Here is an 18,297-nt window from a genome sequence, read left to right as displayed (position 1 = left end):
TTCAATAAGATCATGGCTGATCTGTCGTGGCTCAGTTCCACTTTCCCGCCCTCTCCCCATAACCCTTAATCCCCTCTCTTATCAAAAACCCATCAACCCGCTTCTTAAAAATATTTAGCGAGGCAGCCTCCACCACTTCAACGGGCAGAGAATTCCAGAGATTCACCACCCTTTGAGTGAAGAAGTTCCTCCTCAACTCCGTTCTGAACCGCCCCCCCTTTATCTTGAGGCTGTGCCCCCTAGTCCTACTGTCTTTTTTGAGCGGGAAGAGTCTTTCCACCTCTATCCTATCCATCCCATTCATCATCTTATACGTCTCAATGAGATCTCCCCTCATTCTTCTAAACTCTAACGAGTACAAGCCTAGTTTATTCAGCCTCTCCTCATAGCTCAACCCCCTCAACTCCGGTATCAGCCTAGTAAACCTCCTCTGCACTCCCTCCAAGGCCAAAATATCCTTGCGCAGGTGCGGCGCCCAAAACTGCACACAGTACTCCAGCTGCGGCCTCACCAATGCCCTATACAGCTGCAGCAAGACCTCCCTACTTTTATATTCAATCCCCCTCGCTATGAAGGCCAGCATCCCATTCGCCTTCCTGACCACCTGCTGCACCTGCAGGCTGGGTTTTTGCGACTCATGCACAAGGACCCCGAGGTCCCTCTGCACCGTCGCCTGCTGCAGTTTTTCGCCCCGTAAGTAATAGTCCTTCCTACCATTCTTCCTACCAAAGTGGACCACCTCACACTTGCCAACATTAAATTCCATTTGCCATTTCCTGGCCCATTCGCCCAGCCTATCTAGATCCTTCTGCAGACTCTCCACACCCTCCGCACAATTTGCCTTTCCCCCAATCTTGGTGTCATCAGCAAATTTCGACACCCTACACTCGGTTCCCTCCTCCAGATCATCTATATAAATGGTAAATAGCTGAGGCCCCAGCACCGACCCCTGGGGCACCCCACTAGTCACCAACCGCCAATCCGAATAGCACCCATTGACCCCCACTCTCTGCCTCCTATTTGACAACCAATCCTCTATCCACGCTAACACCCTACCCCCAACTCCATGTCCTCTGACCTTCTGCAGTAACCTCTTGTGAGGTACCTTATCAAACGCCTTCTGAAAATCCAGAAAGACCACATCCACCGGCTCTCCTCTATCCACCGCCCTAGACACATCCTCATAGAACTCCAGTAAATTTGTCAGACACGACTTCCCTTTAATGAAACCGTGTTGCGTCTGCCCTATCAAGCAATTCCCTTCAAGATGCCTCGCAATTTCCTCCTTAATGACGGATTCTAACATTTTACCTACCACAGACGTTAAACTAACCGGCCTGTAATTCCCCGCCTTTTGCCTGGCACCCTTCTTAAACAACGGCGTAACATTAGCCGTTTTCCAATCCTCCGGCACTTCCCCGGAATCCAGCGACGTCTGGAAAATAACCACCAAGGCATCCACTATCACCTCCGCCATTTCTTTCAGAACCCTCGGATGCATTCCATCCGGTCCTGGGGACTTGTCCACAATCAGCCCCTCCAGTCTGTCGCGCACCACCTCTCTAGTAACAGTAATGTCATTAAGACCCTCCAGTCCTACCACCTTTCCATCGCTAACACCCGGCAAATTATTCACGTCCTCCTCCGTGAAGACAGAAACAAAAAAGTTATTCAAGACCTTAGCCATATCCCCATCCCCTACCACTAGGTCCCCTTTCTCATCCGCTAAGGGACCAACGTTCACCCTAGCCAGCCTCTTCCTTTTTATATATTTATAAAAACTCCTGACAATTGATTATATATTTTACATTGAACACCTGTAAGATGATTGGGTCATACGCTGACAAGAAAGTGAAAATCACTTCTTTTGTGTCCCCTTCAAAGAATTATTCATCAGGGCACATTTTCCTACAGTAGGAAAAATAATTTACCTGTTTCTCCAGTTTACATTTTTCTATTTGCTGTTCTTGATCATCAATGACCTGCAAACAAAAGTAAAACCACATTAGAAACTCTGCATCAATGCACTGGCTCTAGCCCGACGACTGTAATTCACACTCACTTCATCATGACTATTGTTTATGCTGCCACAATGCCTGGTACTTTCATCAGTCACAGCATGTTTGTACTGTTTAACTTCAAAATTCTATTTCAGGCAAATAAACATGTATAAACACAGACCTGCAGGAGGGAGCAATACAGATGCCAAACATACATACTACTGGTTTAGCACCAGCATACTTCAGCATATGTTCTTCAGGCAATTTCTCAAATAAGGGTAATGAGGAGAGGAAGGAAACATGGAAAAGGGAAGAGAAGTAGGAGATACAGAGACAAAAGGGGAGAGGGAAACAGAAAGAAAATGGAAGATTTGAGAAAAGAGGCACAGATTGGTATAGATATGCAGAAGGTGAAAATAGATAGAACGATCCAAACAGACAATTGGAGGTGAGAAACGCGAGAGTGGGAGAGATACGACAGAGTGGGAGAAGAAGAGGGTGAAAGAGGTGCACACGTGGAGAAGACAAATATATGCACAGATCAGTGAGAAGGTAAGAAAGATGGAACAGAAGTAAGAGAAGGCGTGATAGGTACAGAGACATTAGGGAGAAGATGATAGGGAGATATAGAATGGTTGGGAAAGAGAAAGACACAAAAAAAAGGAAAAGAGAGGGAGAAATTTTAGACCATAGGTAAAAAAGATGATAACATTGGAAAACAGGAAACCTGATCCCAGTTCGCCTTCAATGTGCCCACATTTTATTTGAACAGGCTACAGGCAATATACTCTCCAATTAATTTTTGTAATTCATGGCTGATTTGTTTACATGTGGGGCCTTTAAATTTTCTCATGTGGCCGTATCCATGTGGAAACTCTGCATGGCCTGCACGGGAATCTTTGGGTTGCTGCAGTAATGCAGCTTAGCAAAAGCATTGAGCGGTATTTAATGGATGTAATAGGGATCTTGTCTGCCAGCTGTAGAGCCCTGCATCACCTCCTTAGGGGAAGGCCTGCCAAATTAAATGCCGGTCATTAAAGACCTCTTGGGGGGTGGGGGGTGCAAGTGCCCTGCCCACTGAGAAACCTTGACAAATCAGAGACAGCAGCCCTTTATTGATTAGTAGCCAGGGAGCTGGTGACGAGTGCATTATTTTTACCTGTCCAAGCTGAGGATCACCGTAGACATGAATGTTGGTGGGAGCAGCCTCACAAGATGGATGGGGAAAGGATTTTGGTTATAAAAGCGTGGGGCAGTTGGAGTGACTTTTAGCAGCTGCCCCCTTTCCTGATGCCAGCCCCTTCAGTCAGTTACTGAGTGCATTTGAACAAGGACTCTAGAAGCCATCCACTAGAAAGTATATATATATATATATATATATGCACACCATGAGCTCCTTCTCTCCATCTTGCCGCTCCCTGATTATGACCTGGTGTCTTCCTGCCGACTGCCTGGCAGCTGGGAAATACATTCAAAAATGCAAATGAAGTCCTGTTGTATTTAACAGGACTTCATTTGCATTTTTCAGGATTCCAGGATTTTCCCTGGAAAATCTATACTTCAGGGTTCCCCAGATGTTAAACCGTTCAAGACCCTCAGATGGACAAATAATGGCTACTTCAGGGCCTCATCTGATCGCCTCCAGTATTTTATTCAGTCTATACTGAAATATAAATATACTATATTTGCATGAAATTGACTGGATCTCAATAGAACATAGAACACTACAGGACAAACAGGCCCTTCGGCCTACAAGTTGCGCCGATCATATCCATACCTACCAGGCCATAGAACTATCTGTAACTCCCAACCCCATTAAATGTCATTAGGGAGTTCAGCACAAATGCTTCCCTCCCGATTGAGTGCTGTCCACCTCTCTGGTGAGACATCACATTGGCACAAATCGCTACTGGTTTTATATACATAACATATATTTCAGATTCACAACATCAGGATTTTGCTTCGACATTTTCTATAAGGTTTCTGTCATCTTTTAGTGGATCGCTGGCCACCAAAATATAGTCCCTTGTTTAATGTGTCAGATGGTTTGTTTCTGAACTGTATCATTCTATGATAGGTGCAACCTGCACAATATACCACCACACTGCCAGATCGAAAGACAAACACTAACCTTGCTGGCATGGTCACACTTTTTGCTGAGGTAGTCGTTCTCACACTGAAGTTGCTTCATGTCCAGCATGGGAAGCCGAACTCCATCTTCCAGGCACTTTTCCACTTTCTGCTGCAAACTGAACACAAAGACAGCAATCTGAAATGTTGGCTCGCTTCCTTCCGCCACAGATGCAGCCTGACCCGTTCCATTATCCCAGCATTTTCAGAAAGGGGCGTGAGGCTTGTTAGTCTGAAATTGACTGGATCTCAATGTCATTAGGGAGTTCAGCACATATGCTTCTCTCTCGCTCGTGTGCTCTGCACTCCTCCGGTGAGACATCACACTGGCACAAATCACTACTGGTCTGTGGTAGCACAGAAACAGTAAGCTGGTAGTGCCATGGGGCTTGGAGGCCATCAAAGCCCTTGGATGGTGGAGGACACGGCCGGATAGCATCCATCATGCAGTGTCCACCTGGCAGCAGACATCAGGCATCGCCAGTGTAACAGAGACCGTGCCAGGATGGTGGGACCTGGTAGGAGCAATGATTGGGGGGAGCGGGACTATGGAGAGGGGCGATGCTGAGGGGCCAAGCTGGGGGGGGGGGGGGGGGGGCGCAATGCAGACGAGTCGAGCAGGAATGGATCTCAAGAGTGGTCACGATTGGGGTGGGAGTCATGATGGGCTGCTAGAAGACCCATCAGGAGGGCCCTGATGCCCCAAGGTGGGTGACTGGTGTTAGACTGGGGGGACAATATGTTGCTGGCAAAATCGTGGGAGGGGGAAGGGGGTTGAGCCCAATGTCCTTGATGGGTGGGTCTCCCCGTGCACCATGAGATCAGGGCACCCTTGCAAAATAGTGGCCGAACAGTCTTAAGCCAGTTTCACCAGCATGTTAGGCATCCTCCCATCTGCACCCCCCACCTCCCCAATCTACACCCCCACTCCCAGTACCAGCGCCAAGCTCCGAACTCTCCAAAAAAAAAGTGTAGAACATTTGCAATGTGGAGCGTGTCTGAGAGACTGGCATAGTTCACCGTATGTTCCCTGCTGTTGTGATACTTAGAAATCTTTTGGGAAAATTACAGCTGATGACTCTATAACCGCCTTAAAGCTGCTTAAAAGGTTTAGTTAAAAAAAATCCATAGCGCAAAACTGAAGATAAAAAAAAACTTTGAAAGAAAATACACCACAGAATCAGATAATTATAAAGTAGCTTCAAATGAATTCCACTATATTTCAGCACCTTGAATCTTTATTAGAGCTGATCAAGAAAAACCAGCTGATGTGGTTTATTTAGACTTTCAGAAGGCTTCTGACAGGATTTCACATAGCAGACTACAATGTAAAGTACTCAGAATCCCATGCACTTGAAGTGTCTTGAGATGGATAGAAAACTGGTTAGCAGACAGAAAACAAAGAGTTGGCATAAATGGGTATTTTTCAATTGCCAGTCAATGACTACTGGGTTCTGCAGGGATCTGTGCTAGGACCCCAATTGTTCACATTATATATTAATGATTTGGAGAGGGAACAAAGAGTATTATCTCTAAATTTGCAGATGATACTAAGTTGCGTGGGAGGGTGAGCTGTGAAGAGGATGCAGGAATGTTTCAGCGTGATTTAAATAGTTTGCGTGAGTGGGCAGATGCATGGCAGGTGCAGTAAATGTCGATAAATGTGAGGTTATCCACCTTGGTAGCAATAATAGAAAAACAGATTATTATTTGAGTGGGTGTAAATTGAGAGAGGTGGATACTCAGTGCGATCCTGGTGTCCTTATGCATCAGTCGCTGAAAGTAAGCACACAAATATAGCGGGCAGTAAAGAAGACAAATAGAATGTTGGCCTTCGTAATGAGAGGATTTGAATATCGGGATAGGGATGGTTTACTGCAACTGGATAGGATGCTGGTGAGGCCACACCTGGAGTAATGTGTGCAGTTTTGGTGTCCTTATCTGAGGAAGGATGTCCTTGATTAGATGAAGTGCAGCCAAGGTTTAGCAAGCTGATTCCTGGGATGGCAGAACTGTCATATGAGGAGAAACTAAATTGGATGATATTCATTGGGGTTTAGAAGAATGAGAGGGCATCTCATAGAAGCTTAGAAAATTCTAACAGGATTAGACAGGGTACATTCAGAAAGAATGTTCCTGATGGTGGGGAGTCCAGTAATAGCATTCACAGTTTGAGGATAAGGACTGAGGTGAGGAGAAATTTCTTGGCCCAGAGCGTGGTGAATCTATGGAATTCAGTACCACAGAAAGTAGTTGAGGCCAAAATGTTGTCTGATTTCAAGACATTAGACATTGTGGCTAAAGGGATATGGTTAGGATCAGTTTATTGAATTTGATGATCAACAATGATCATAATGAATGGTAAAGCAGATTTGAAGAGATGAATGGCCTACTCCTGCTTCTAGTTTCTATGTTTCTATTGGGCAGAGGTTTTGTACAAGGCTCAGATTCCACTACCTCCACCCAACATTTGAGCCAGTTCCTATTTTTGCTCTAATGTTACACTCAAGGCAATGAACAAAGAGTTGGACCCCATGTTGGTAGTGTTGTGATGACACCACCGCGTTATTAATCTTAGCATTGCACTCTGTTCTGTGAATCTGGTAAACTGTCTTACAAAAGACTAGACAGCAATTCACTGTTAATAAATGTCACGGACATTGTAATCCATGCAAAGATTCAAAACTAATATCTGAACTAATATTACCTTTGTACAGTGGCAACTAACACCTTTTCCCTTTTTTTCTGGCTCTCCAGAAGTACGTCCTTTTCTCGGCAGACGATTCGATTCTCTCCCAGCTTTTTCTCCAAATCTTTGAACGTGTCCTGAAATTTCTCATTTTTTTCTTCCAGTATTGTGAGCTGTTAATGCAGCAATAAAATTTAACAATCAGTGATGGTTTTCTCAGTACAAGCAATGAATTACTGACACTAAGGGCAGAATTTTATAGTCCCCCACTAATAGGTTTGTAGGCAGAGTTTTTAATAAAAACCCCCAGGTGGCCTTCTCAGATTGGCTAGCAACTCTCCGTGGTGGGACTTCTGCCTGAGTTACGGGTGTAAGTTCCGTCTCCAGTTAATTAACACTCTACGAAGCAATCTGAAAAAAAGACATGTTATGGGATATCACCTCTAACAGCAAGTGCAAGAAGCTCATGCATTTCTTTGTCACTATAATTGAGATTTTCTATTCAACCACCTCTGCTACCTTCTACCTTTCTCCTCATCTACAAGGCCAAATATTGCCACTGATGCTGAAAACCCAGCCTTTCTTGTTTGCCTCGTAGAAACATAGAAATATAGAGGATAGGAGCAGAAATAGGCCATTTGGCCTTTTGAGCCTGCATTTATTATGTTCATGGCTGATCATGCAATCTCAGCAACCTGTTCCTCCCACTTTCCACGCATACCCTTTGATCTATTTAGTCACAAGTGCAGTATATAACTCCACATATGTTTTGGCCGCAGTTGCTTTCTGAGGTAACGTATTCCACAGGCTCACCACCCGCTGGATGAATAACTCCTCCTTGTCTCAGTCCTACATGGTCTACCCTGTATCCTCAGGCTGCGACAACTAGTTCTGGACCCCCCACCCACCATCAGAAACATCCTTCCTGCATCTATTCTGTCAAGTCCTGTTAGAATTTTAGAGGTTTCTAAGCCTCATGCCCTCTTTCTCATGCTGAGCTGAGTTCTATCATGTAACCCACCTGTTGCTCTCTTAACTTCATTCCCATTTTCTGGTCCCCAGTTGGTCAACATTGTCACTCTCCCTTTCAAACTTGTTGTCCTTCTTCTGAAGTCAATCCTGCAAGCTGCTTCTACCCTTATCTCTGGCCATGTCTTTGTCACCTGATTTGTATTTGTCCATCTTCCCTGTTCCTGTAATTTGGGGTACGGAACACTTAAATCTTAGTTTCCTCTTATTAAGCTAATACAAATAATTTTCTTCCATTGTTTCTTTTCAAAAAAAAAAGTTTGGTTTATTTATTAGTATCAGAAGTAGGCTTACATTAACGCTGCAATGAAGTTACCGTGAAAATCGCCTAGCTGCCTCACCCCGGCACCTGTTTGGGTACACTGAGGGAGAATTTAGCAAAGCCAATGCATCCTAACCAACACGTCGTTCAGACTTTGGGAGGGAACCAGAGCACTTGGAGTAAACCCACATAGGCACAGCGAGAATGTGCAGACTCTGACTAAAGTCAGGAATTGAATCCGGGCCCCTGGCAGTGTGAGGCAGCAGTACTAACCACTGTGCCATCGCGTCGCCCCATTATTGAAGTAAAGTAAAAACAATGTTTTATTCTGCCTAATTGGAAAACCAACAGCTTTGGAAGCTGGAGATAGATAGCAATCACCCCCTATTTCCTGATTGTTCTGAGGTTTGAGAGTTATGCTATTTTAAGCTTTGGCCTTCAATTATTTGTTGCCTAGAAATGTGATGCTATGCCAACAAATAGTCATAGCTGCTTGAGAGATAAATAGTCTTCGGACAGTAAAGCACCGTGAAAAAGAACAGTTCCAAACAACTTACTTTCAGCTATCCTTAAATAAAATTATGCTGGAGTTTCATTTGCAAAGGAAGAAGATCTAATTAGGATGCCAAGGGAATCTACAAAGGTGGTTGTATTTATGGCTGAATTTGCATAATTATGCATACTTTTGAGCTGTGGATGTGTAAATGTGTATAACTACTGTAATAAAGTATTCCATAAATGTTTCCTTTGAATAATTTGCTTCGAAAAGCTAATTAAAAGCAGTTGGTAACTGCCCATGCTGAAAGCCTCATTTAGTTATTTCAGCCTCATATGGCAAGGCTCATAAATAAATGGTTTGTATGTTGTTGCATCTGAATTACGCATTATGGTGAAATCTCAGCATATTCTTTCTTTGATTGTCTAATGCCTATTTGTGCCCAATCCATAAATATGATAGTCATTACTGTTCAGTATATTTGTGAATAAAGACTTGGTTGTTGAAATATAAATATCTGTAATAAAAATGTAATAATAGTTCTACTTCACATCACCGTGGCTCAATTTGTACAAAATGTATTTTGCATTAGCTTTAGTTTCAGAGGACCAGATTCCCCCGAGGGCAAGGAAAATATAATAATGAATGATCTCAGTATCAACATAATGGAATAATAGGAGTTGCAAAATTATGAAGAGCATTTAGTTCCATTAAATGACTATCACAGCGCTTCTTTCTTGTTGAATTACTCTTAATTCTTAAATTTTAAATAATTAAAAATAAAAGATTAATTCCTGTACTATGCACTTCTTTTAATTGGTTTTATGCTTTGGTGAATATGAGGTGTCACGTGGTGAAGCGAATTTGCCAGAATTGGAAGCATTTGGTTAGTTTTCAAATTAATTAACCCCATTTATTCCATCATCAGAAGGCAGATGAACATGGGTAAGATTAATGTGGGAAGGAGAAGGGCCAATAGGGGTGGGGGTGGTGCATAGTGGAACAGTGGTTAGCACTGCTGCCTCACAGTGCCAGGGACCTGGTTTCAATTCCCAGCTTCGGTCACTGTCTGTGCACGTTCTCCCCATGTCTGCATGGTTTTCCTCCCACAGTCCAAAAGATGTGTTGGTTAGGTGCATTAGCCATGCTAAATTCTCCCTCAGTGTATCTGAACAGACGCCGGAGTGTGGTGACTAGGAGATTTTCACGGCAAATTCATTGCGGTGTTAATTAAGCCTACCTTTGATTCTAATAAAAAAACTAAAACCTTGCTTATGTGGTCCCTGATATTCAATTATAGGAATTCTCAGGAGGCTGCGTAGCTCATTGGCACCAGGAAGCCAAATTTCTGGCTGAATCCTGGGATCTCATAAAGCTGGCTCAATATTCTGAAATGCCTATCGTCGAAATCTTGAGGGTAAATACTTGTTTTCACGTAAGGGGAAGAGAGGATCACCCACCTGTTGTAGAGCTCACCAAATTTCCATTTAATTGAAAATTAGTCTTGGTTACTGCCCATGCAAGTGAAACCAAGAATTGATTGTGATACTACAAAGCACAATTGGGAAAGAATTTGAGGTCACTGTGGATGTCGAGAGGTTTGCCCTTAAACAGCTTGAAGATCACCAGAAAGGGAACAGTAGTGAAGTGGTAATGTTACTGGATGAGCAATCCAGGAGCCCAGACTAACGCTGCAGTATCATGAGTTCAAATCCCACCATATGATGGGATTTAAATTTGTCTAACAAATCAATCTGGACTGAAAAGCTAGTTTCAGTAATACGCAACATAAAATCGTTATTAAAACCCAGCTAGTTCAGGAAGAAAATATGCCAGTTTGGTCTTTAAAAAATTCAAGTATCATAAGAGCATGAAACCAAGACTGTGCCATGTTGGTCTTTTGGGTGAGTTCAGCACTGCAATCTTCCAGCATTCTGTCAAGCTTTTTGACAGCTGGGAGCTTTGCAGCAGTGGGGAGGTTGGGGAGAGGGTGAGGGTGGAGGTGGGGAAGGGTTGGAGGGGATTAGCGGGAGTCTAAGTTATGTTGGTGAAGGTGGCTGCAGAGCACTTAGATACCATTGTGCAGGGTGCCCTGATATGACATTGAACCAGGAGACCTCCACTCCCCCCACCTCCTCCACTGCTTAAGGACATCATTCCCTCCCTACCCTTCAGCGACAACATTGTCATTGCCCACAACAACAAGGGTTGCCAGCGTCGGGGCATAAGGACCTTGCTGATGAATATCCTGACAGATCCTGACAAGTGTCCCCCGTGTCAGGACCCCATGTGCGAACCATCCCTGCACACATCCCAGTTGCGCCCCCCCCCTCCCCCCCCCCTCCCCCCCCCCTCCCTCCCCCCCCCCCCCGCCGCCGCCACCTTGCCGACCACCTCCTTGTACGGCATCCCCCACCTGCATAAGCCCCCTGTTATTATGCATCCCCCCCTGTTATAGCACCTCCACTCAGGCCCCAACTCCTATTTAAGCCCCACCCCCTTGGCAGTGCCCCAACATGGTGCCAGGCGGGCATTGTCAGGGAACCAGTTTGAAATTACCACGCTGGCACTGCCTGATGGGCACTGCCCGGCCATGCCCCTGAGCGCCTGGAGATTCAATGGCTCCGATTCCCCCCGGGCGTGGCCACACTGACGTCTTGCCGGCAAGGGGGGAAGCATCCATGAGGGCGGAAGCAGCTGTGCCGAACTTGGTAAGTACACAGAATCCCGACAGTGCAGGTGGCCAGTCAGCCCATCGAGCCTGCACCAATAACAATCCCACCCAGCCCCTATCCCCGTCACCCACGTAATTACCCTACTAATCTCCATCAACCTTCGCATCTTAGAACACCAAGGGAGAGTTTAGCATGGCCAATCAACTTAATCCACACACCTTTGGAGTGTGGGGGAAACTGAAGCACCCAAAAACAACTCATGCAGACACAGGGAGGACGTGTAAACTACACACAGACAGTCACCTGAGGCTGGAATTGAATCCAGGTCCCCTGGTGCTGTAAGGCAAAAGTGCTAAGCACTGGGCAACCGTGCCGCCCCAGATTTAAATGTGGTAATCTTAATGTAAATTGGCTTATTGTCACTGGTAAAAAGGGATTAGGAAGACAACGATCCAATTTGCACCCAGCGTGAATTGGAGTTTTGGCCACTAAGCTATCTTCTTGGCTTGTCACACTCATATCTGGGGAGAGGTCTACAAAACCACAGCTGCTAAAAATAGTGTGAATGGTTATTTGCATTTACAAAATACTTATTCAAATTCTGAATCTATCCCATTGATGTCTCTCAAGTTTTTTTACCTGCTGACTCTGGCTCTGAAAATCATCCAAGGTGGGTAGGTCAGCAAGATACGTCTCCAGAGTTTCTATTCTTTGTTGCCGATCGTGATTTTGCTCAGATTCTTTCTGTAACTTCTTTTTCAGACTGCTGATGTATTTCTCACGTGCTTTCACCTGAAGCATAGCAGGGAATTATTCATGAGAAGTCAGACGTTTCAGTAACATGGCATAGCTTAGTAATAATGCTCCTCCAGAATGCTAATCAATGATCTGCATGGCTGAGAAGGAGCAGAGAAAGCTAATAAATGAACATTAATGATCAGAACATTAAGCTGTGTCACCAGTTCGCATCTTAGAAGTGGCTGATTGATATCCCATAAATTTAAATGCCTGGCTGGTTTCTTCAACTGCATTTCAATTTAGCTTTCCTGAAGATTCATGGAAATATAATGGGGTATTAAGTACTTTAAAAGCATTTAGAAGCTTCAAAGGGCAGTGATCCTGCTGGTTCTGTGACACTTGTTTATGTTGCTGTTTATTTAGTTGATCACTTTTTTGTGTTCTCTCTTCCTTGATCAATGCACTTCTGAAAGAAATGCAAGCATCTGAGAAACTGATGGATTGCTTTCTCATGTTACGACAGGATTTAGAGTACCTATTCTGAGTCAAACAGGGCATTGAATTTTCTTGCCTATTTACTTCTAATGTGCAGTTGGGAATTCTTTCTCAATCTTATAATGCAAACATGAAAAATTAGCATTTTTAAGATTTCTTGACAGGATGTGTGAATGGAGTTGGCGAGGCCAGTATTTATTTCTCATCCCTAATCACTCTTGAGAAGGTGGCAGTGAACTGCCTTCTTGAAGCACTGCTGTCAAAGGTGAAGTTACACCTACAGTGTTGTAAGGGAGGGAGTTCCAAGGGTTTGACCTAGCAACAATAAATAAATGAGGATATGTTTCTCAGTTAGGATAGTTTTTGACTTGGAGGGGAACTTAGAGACAGCAATGCTCCTATGCGCTTGCTGCCTTTCACCTTCCAAGTGACAGAAGTTATGGTACATGGTGTCAAACAGGACATCACAAGTACAGTAGTTTATCTTATAGATCTTACATACTGCAGCTAGTATAGAGACAGTAATGTTCTAAGGAGTTGGATAAAGTGCCAATCAAATGGGCTGCTTGGTTCTGGATGGTGTCAAGCTCCACACTTCTGACTTGTGTCAAGTGGAGTCATGAGGTTTTACCTCATGCCGCTGTTCAAGATGGGCATCTTCTCATGGGAAATTAGGGAAGGGTAATTGTAAGTTATTACAAGTATACATTGGTAATCTCTGCTCGTAAATGGAACTGCGAAATTGCTTTTAAAGTATCACCAAGGCATAAAGACAGTGGTCTTTCCTTGGAGTTACTTCCAGCTCTGCCATTGTAACTTTGGTGCAGTGGAAAATTTTATGCACATCTGCACTTTGAGCCAAGTTACTTTGAGAAAGCAGGAGCCCCCTGTGGAAACATATGGTATAACTAGGCCAGGGTCCTCTCTTCCTCATTTGCATTTATGTTATTTGTCTCTATTACCAAATCACATTAGCACTCTACCGTCCCTTTCTCATTCTCCAGTTAATACTGGCACTCTTCTTCCTCTTCCCTCAGTTCTTACTGGCTCTGTTGTCCTCCCTTTCCCTTGCCTGTTCATACAGGCACTCTGCTCTTTCCACCCCAGCTTTTCTGAGTTACGGGGTCAGCAGGTGGGAGGGTGGAGAAAACTTGTGAAACCATTTGAGCTCCTTGGCTAAATTCAAGATTTCACTTCAGATGGGTGGAACTCCGATGAAGAATAGAATTGCAGAAATGTATCTTCTTTTGCCCTTGTAGCATCAACATCCCCAAGCTGCCATCAAAATGATTTGAATTCTAGATTATCCCTAATAATTCTAGATTATCCCTAATAGTTATCCCTAATTAATAATAACATATATGAATATAAAGAGCCCTATAGAATACATTTTGATTTTGGAAGTACATTTCCTAAGATCTTGTTAAATGAAATTCAATTTCACATCTTTTCATGACAATATCAAGGCTTGATTGCATTTTATGTATTGATGGTTTCAGTATTAGTTCTACAAATCAATGGTAGTTACAGGATTTTACCTTTTCCTCCATTTTCTTTATTTCTTCCATGTATTTTTGTGTGTTTTTCCTGAGGCACTCATTGAGATGTACAATCTCAAGTTCAGCGGTAGACAATTTTTGTTCTAGGTCTGTCTTTCCACAGTTAGCCACTTTGGATGTTTCAGTAAGGTATGCATGTCTCATATTCTCACAGAGTGATTCATGCCCCTAAAGGAAGGAAAAAGATACCCATTTTTTAAAAAGGAATCTGAATTCTGGTAATCTTGACTCTGTTCATTGCATCCCATCATGTAATGTCAGAAAGTAGAGTTCGGCCACATTAAACCACAATGCGAAAAAAGGAACAATCTCAACAGGACGTAATTTTATGTAAACACTGAAGGCAAGACCTTTTCTTTCATAGGAAAATTCTGGCCTGATGTGAGCTATCATTGGTCAAGGTTTGCCTTTGACAATCAAGGATCCTGCTTAGATATCACCTCGAATTAGGTAGAATTTGTTAGTATTCAGTCCATTCAGCCATTCAGTTTAATAGCTCAATGCCAGAAATAAAGCAGTAAATTCTGGAAATACTCAGCAAATCTGGTGGCATCTGTGAAAAGATAAACAAAGTTAATGGACAAGGTTTTTCAGATGGTGAGGTTTCAAAGAAACAAATGTGGAATGTTCCCCTTCAGCAATTTAATGTTCAAAGGAGTGTTAATTTTGTAAAAAAAAATTGTTCATTGGATATGGGCATCACTGGCTAAGTTATTTTTACTCCTGCAGTGATGTCCTGGAACTGGGATGATTGACCTCCAACCACCACAACTACTGTCCTTTGTACGAGGAATGAATCCAATTTTTGGAGAGTTTTCCCCAATTCCCATCGACTCCAGTTTTGCTCAGGCTCACTAATGTCAGACAGTCTAATTTTGCCTTGCTGTCTCACTGCATCTCAGGGGTTCAGTTCATTTGTCCAAGTTTGAATCAAGTCTGTAATAAGGTCAGGAACTGAGTGAGCATGGGGGAACCCAAACTGAGTTTCTGTGAGTATGTTATTGCTAAGCAACTGTCGCTTGATAGCTCTGTCAAATGCATTTCCATTACTTTGCAGATGATCGTGAGTAGACAGAAGGGGTGGTAATTGGCTAGGCTGGATTTGTCTTGTTTCTTGTGTATAGGACATACCTGGGCAATTTTCCACAGTGACAGGCAGATGCCAGTGTGCTGCTGTACAGGAACAACTTGCCTCAGGGTGCAGTGAGTTCTGGAGCACTGGTCTTCAGAATGATCGCCAGAATATTGTCAGGATCCATAGCCTTTAAATTAATTTGCACCTTCAGCTACTTTCTGATATCACATGGAATGAATCAAATTAGCTGAAGATACCCATGATGCTGGGGACTTCCGGAGAAGGCTGAGATGGATCATCCATTTAGCACTTCTGGCTGAATTTGTTGTAAAAGCTTCAGCCCCATCTTTTGCATTGACGTACTGAACTTTCCCATCACTGAGGATGGGAATATTTGAGGAGCCTCCTTCCCCAGTGTGCTTTTTAAATTATGTACCACCTTCACCACTGGATGAGGCAGGACCACAGAGCATAAATCTGATCCGTTGGTTGTGGAATCAGTTAGCTCTGTCCGTTACTTGTTGCTTATGCTGTCTGGCATTCAACTAGTTGTAGCTTCACCAGGTTGATCACATCTTTAGGTAAGCCTAGTGCTGCTCCTGGCACTTTTCATTGAACCAAGATTGATCACCTAGCTTGTTAGTAATGGAAGAGTAGGTGATATGACAGGCCATAAGGCTACAGATTGTATTTGAGTATAACTTTGCTGCTGCTGATGGCCCACAGCACCTCATGGATGGCCAGTTTGAGCTGCTAGACCTGTTTGAAATTTATTCCATTTGGCATGGTGGCACTGCCACACAACAGATTGGAGAGTTTCCCTAATGTGAAGGCAGGACTTTGCTTCACAAGGACTGAGGAGTGTTTGCTCCTACCTATCTTGTCACGGACAGGTGAATATTCAGCAGGCAGGCTGGTGAGGATGAGGTCAAGTATGCTTTTCTGTCTTGGTTCCCTCGCCACCTGCTGCAGATCCAGTCTGGCAGCTGTGTCTTTTAGGACCCAACCAGCTCAGTCTGGTGTTACTACTGAGCCACACTTGATAATGGACATTGAAGTTCCTAACCCTGGATAAAAGCAAATTACTGTGGGTGCTGGAGTCCAAACCAAAAAAGAAAAGTCCCAACCCTTGCCATCCTCAATGCTTACTCCAAATGATGCTGATCATGGAGGAATTCTGATTCATCAGTTGAAGAGGGGCTTTCTGCAGTAACCAGCAAGAGATTGTTTTGTTTGAGCTGGTGCCCTGAGACTGCATAGGGTCCACAGGCAAGCTGAGAATGCCCATGACAATTTCCTTCTGGCTTTATACCAATATGCCACCATCTATGGTGGATCTGTCTTGCTAGTGAAACCAGACATACCCAGGGATAGTGAAGCTGTGTCAGGATGGCCGTTGAAATCTGATGACTTGCTGCTACTAATTAGCTTTGCGGGCCCTGTGTAGAGATTTAACAAAGCGACAGATACAAAATTGTCTAAATTTGCAGAATACAAAAAATTGGGGACAGGGTTTCAAACAATGTGTAACAAAATAACAGAAGAAAGTAATATGGGTAAGTTGTGTTTGCACAACAGGATGATAACTAACCAATGGCAATCATTATGGAAAATTGGGAAAATAATATAAACAACATTGGGAAAATATATTAAATGTTGAAGTAAAATTATGAAGTGCTTCGAAAGGTTAGTCATGGTATGAATCAGTTCCAGCCTCCCGTACTACCTGGATCCACTACGGTTTGCCTACTGCCACAACAGGTCCACAGCAGATGCCATTTCCCTGGCCCTGCACTCAACCCTGGAACATCTTGATAACAAGAGCACCTATGTCAGACTCCCATTTATTAACTACAGGCTCAGCCTTCAACACCATTATTCCCATGAGACTCATTTCCAAACTCCATGGCCTGGGCCTCGGCACCTCCCTCTGCAACTGGATCCTGAATTTCCTAACCCACAGGCCACAGTCACTAAGGATAGGCAGCAACACCTCCTCCACGATAATCCTCAACACCAATGCCCCACAAGGCTGTGTTCTCAGCCCCCTACTGTATTCCTTATACACCTATGACTGTGCAGCCAAATTCCCTTTCAATTTGACTTTCAAGTTTGCTGACGACACCAGTCTAGTAGGTTGGATGTCGAGCAATGACAAGACAGAGTACAGGAATGAGATAGTGAATCTGGTGAACTGGTGCGGCAACAATAATCTCTCCCTCAATGTCAACAAAATGAAGGAGACTGTCAATTCAGGAAGTGTAAAGGAGAACATATCCCTGGCTACATCAATGATGACGAAGTAGAAAGAGTTGAGAGCTTCAAGTTTTTAGGTGTCCAGGTCACCAACAACCTGTCCTGGTACCCTATGCCTAGTTAAGAAAGCTCATCAACACCTCTACTTTCTCAGAAGACTAAGGAAATTTGACATGTCAGCTATGACTGTCACCAACTTTTACAGATGCACCACAGAAAGTATTCTTTCTGGTTGTATCACAACTTCGTATGGCTCCTGCTCTGACCAAGGTCGCAAGGAACTACAAAAGGTCATGAATGTAGCTCAATCCATCAAGCAACCTAGCCTCCCATCCATTGACTCTGTCTACAATTCCTGCTGCCTCGGCAAAGCAGCCAGCATAATTAAGGACCCCATGCACCCCGGACGTATTCTCTTCCATCTTTTTCCTTTGGGAAAAAGGTACAAAAGTCTGAGGTCACATAAGAACATAAGAAATAGGAGCAGGAATAGGCCAACTAGCCCTTCGAGCCTGCCCCGCCATTCAATAAGATCATGGCTGATCTGTCGTGGCTCAGTTCCACATTCCCGCCCTTTCCCCATAACCCTTAATCCCCTCTCTTATCAAAAACCCATCAACCCGCGTCTTAAAAATATTTAGCGAGGTAGCCTCCACCACTTCAACGGGCAGAGAATTCCAGAGATTCACCACCCTTTGAGTGAACAAGTTCCTCCTCAACTCCGTTCTAAACCGCCCCCCCTTTATCTTGAGGCTGTGCCCCCTAGTCCTACTATCCTTTCTGAGCGGGAAGAGTCTCTCCACCTCTATCCCATCCATCCCATTCATCATCTTATACGTCTCAATGAGATCTCCCCTCATTCTTCTAAACTCTAACGAGTACAAGCCTAATTT

At 43.9% G+C, this 18,297-nt stretch overlaps 1 protein-coding gene across 1 annotated transcript in view; it reads right to left on the bottom strand.

Annotated features, from left to right (window-relative positions):
- The window catches only part of cep85l (centrosomal protein 85L), a 213,312-nt gene that overhangs the window by 16,830 nt on the left and 178,185 nt on the right, over window positions 1-18,297 (bottom strand). Inside the window, exons 6-10 of the mRNA XM_080192557.1 lie at window positions 14,053-14,241; window positions 11,921-12,073; window positions 6,838-6,992; window positions 4,132-4,249; window positions 1,932-1,982 (exon numbers count right to left, since the gene is read on the bottom strand). Of these exons, the coding sequence (XP_080048683.1) occupies window positions 1,932-1,982; window positions 4,132-4,249; window positions 6,838-6,992; window positions 11,921-12,073; window positions 14,053-14,241 (666 nt within the window). The remainder of the gene's footprint in view (window positions 1-1,931; window positions 1,983-4,131; window positions 4,250-6,837; window positions 6,993-11,920; window positions 12,074-14,052; window positions 14,242-18,297) is intronic.

The sequence above is a fragment of the Carcharhinus amblyrhynchos genome, chromosome 7, assembly GCF_965287045.1.
Source record: "Carcharhinus amblyrhynchos chromosome 7, sCarAmb.v2.hapA, whole genome shotgun sequence".
In the NCBI taxonomy this organism is placed as follows: Eukaryota; Metazoa; Chordata; class Chondrichthyes; order Carcharhiniformes; family Carcharhinidae; genus Carcharhinus; species Carcharhinus amblyrhynchos.
This window is presented reverse-complemented; position numbering and strand designations above follow the sequence as displayed.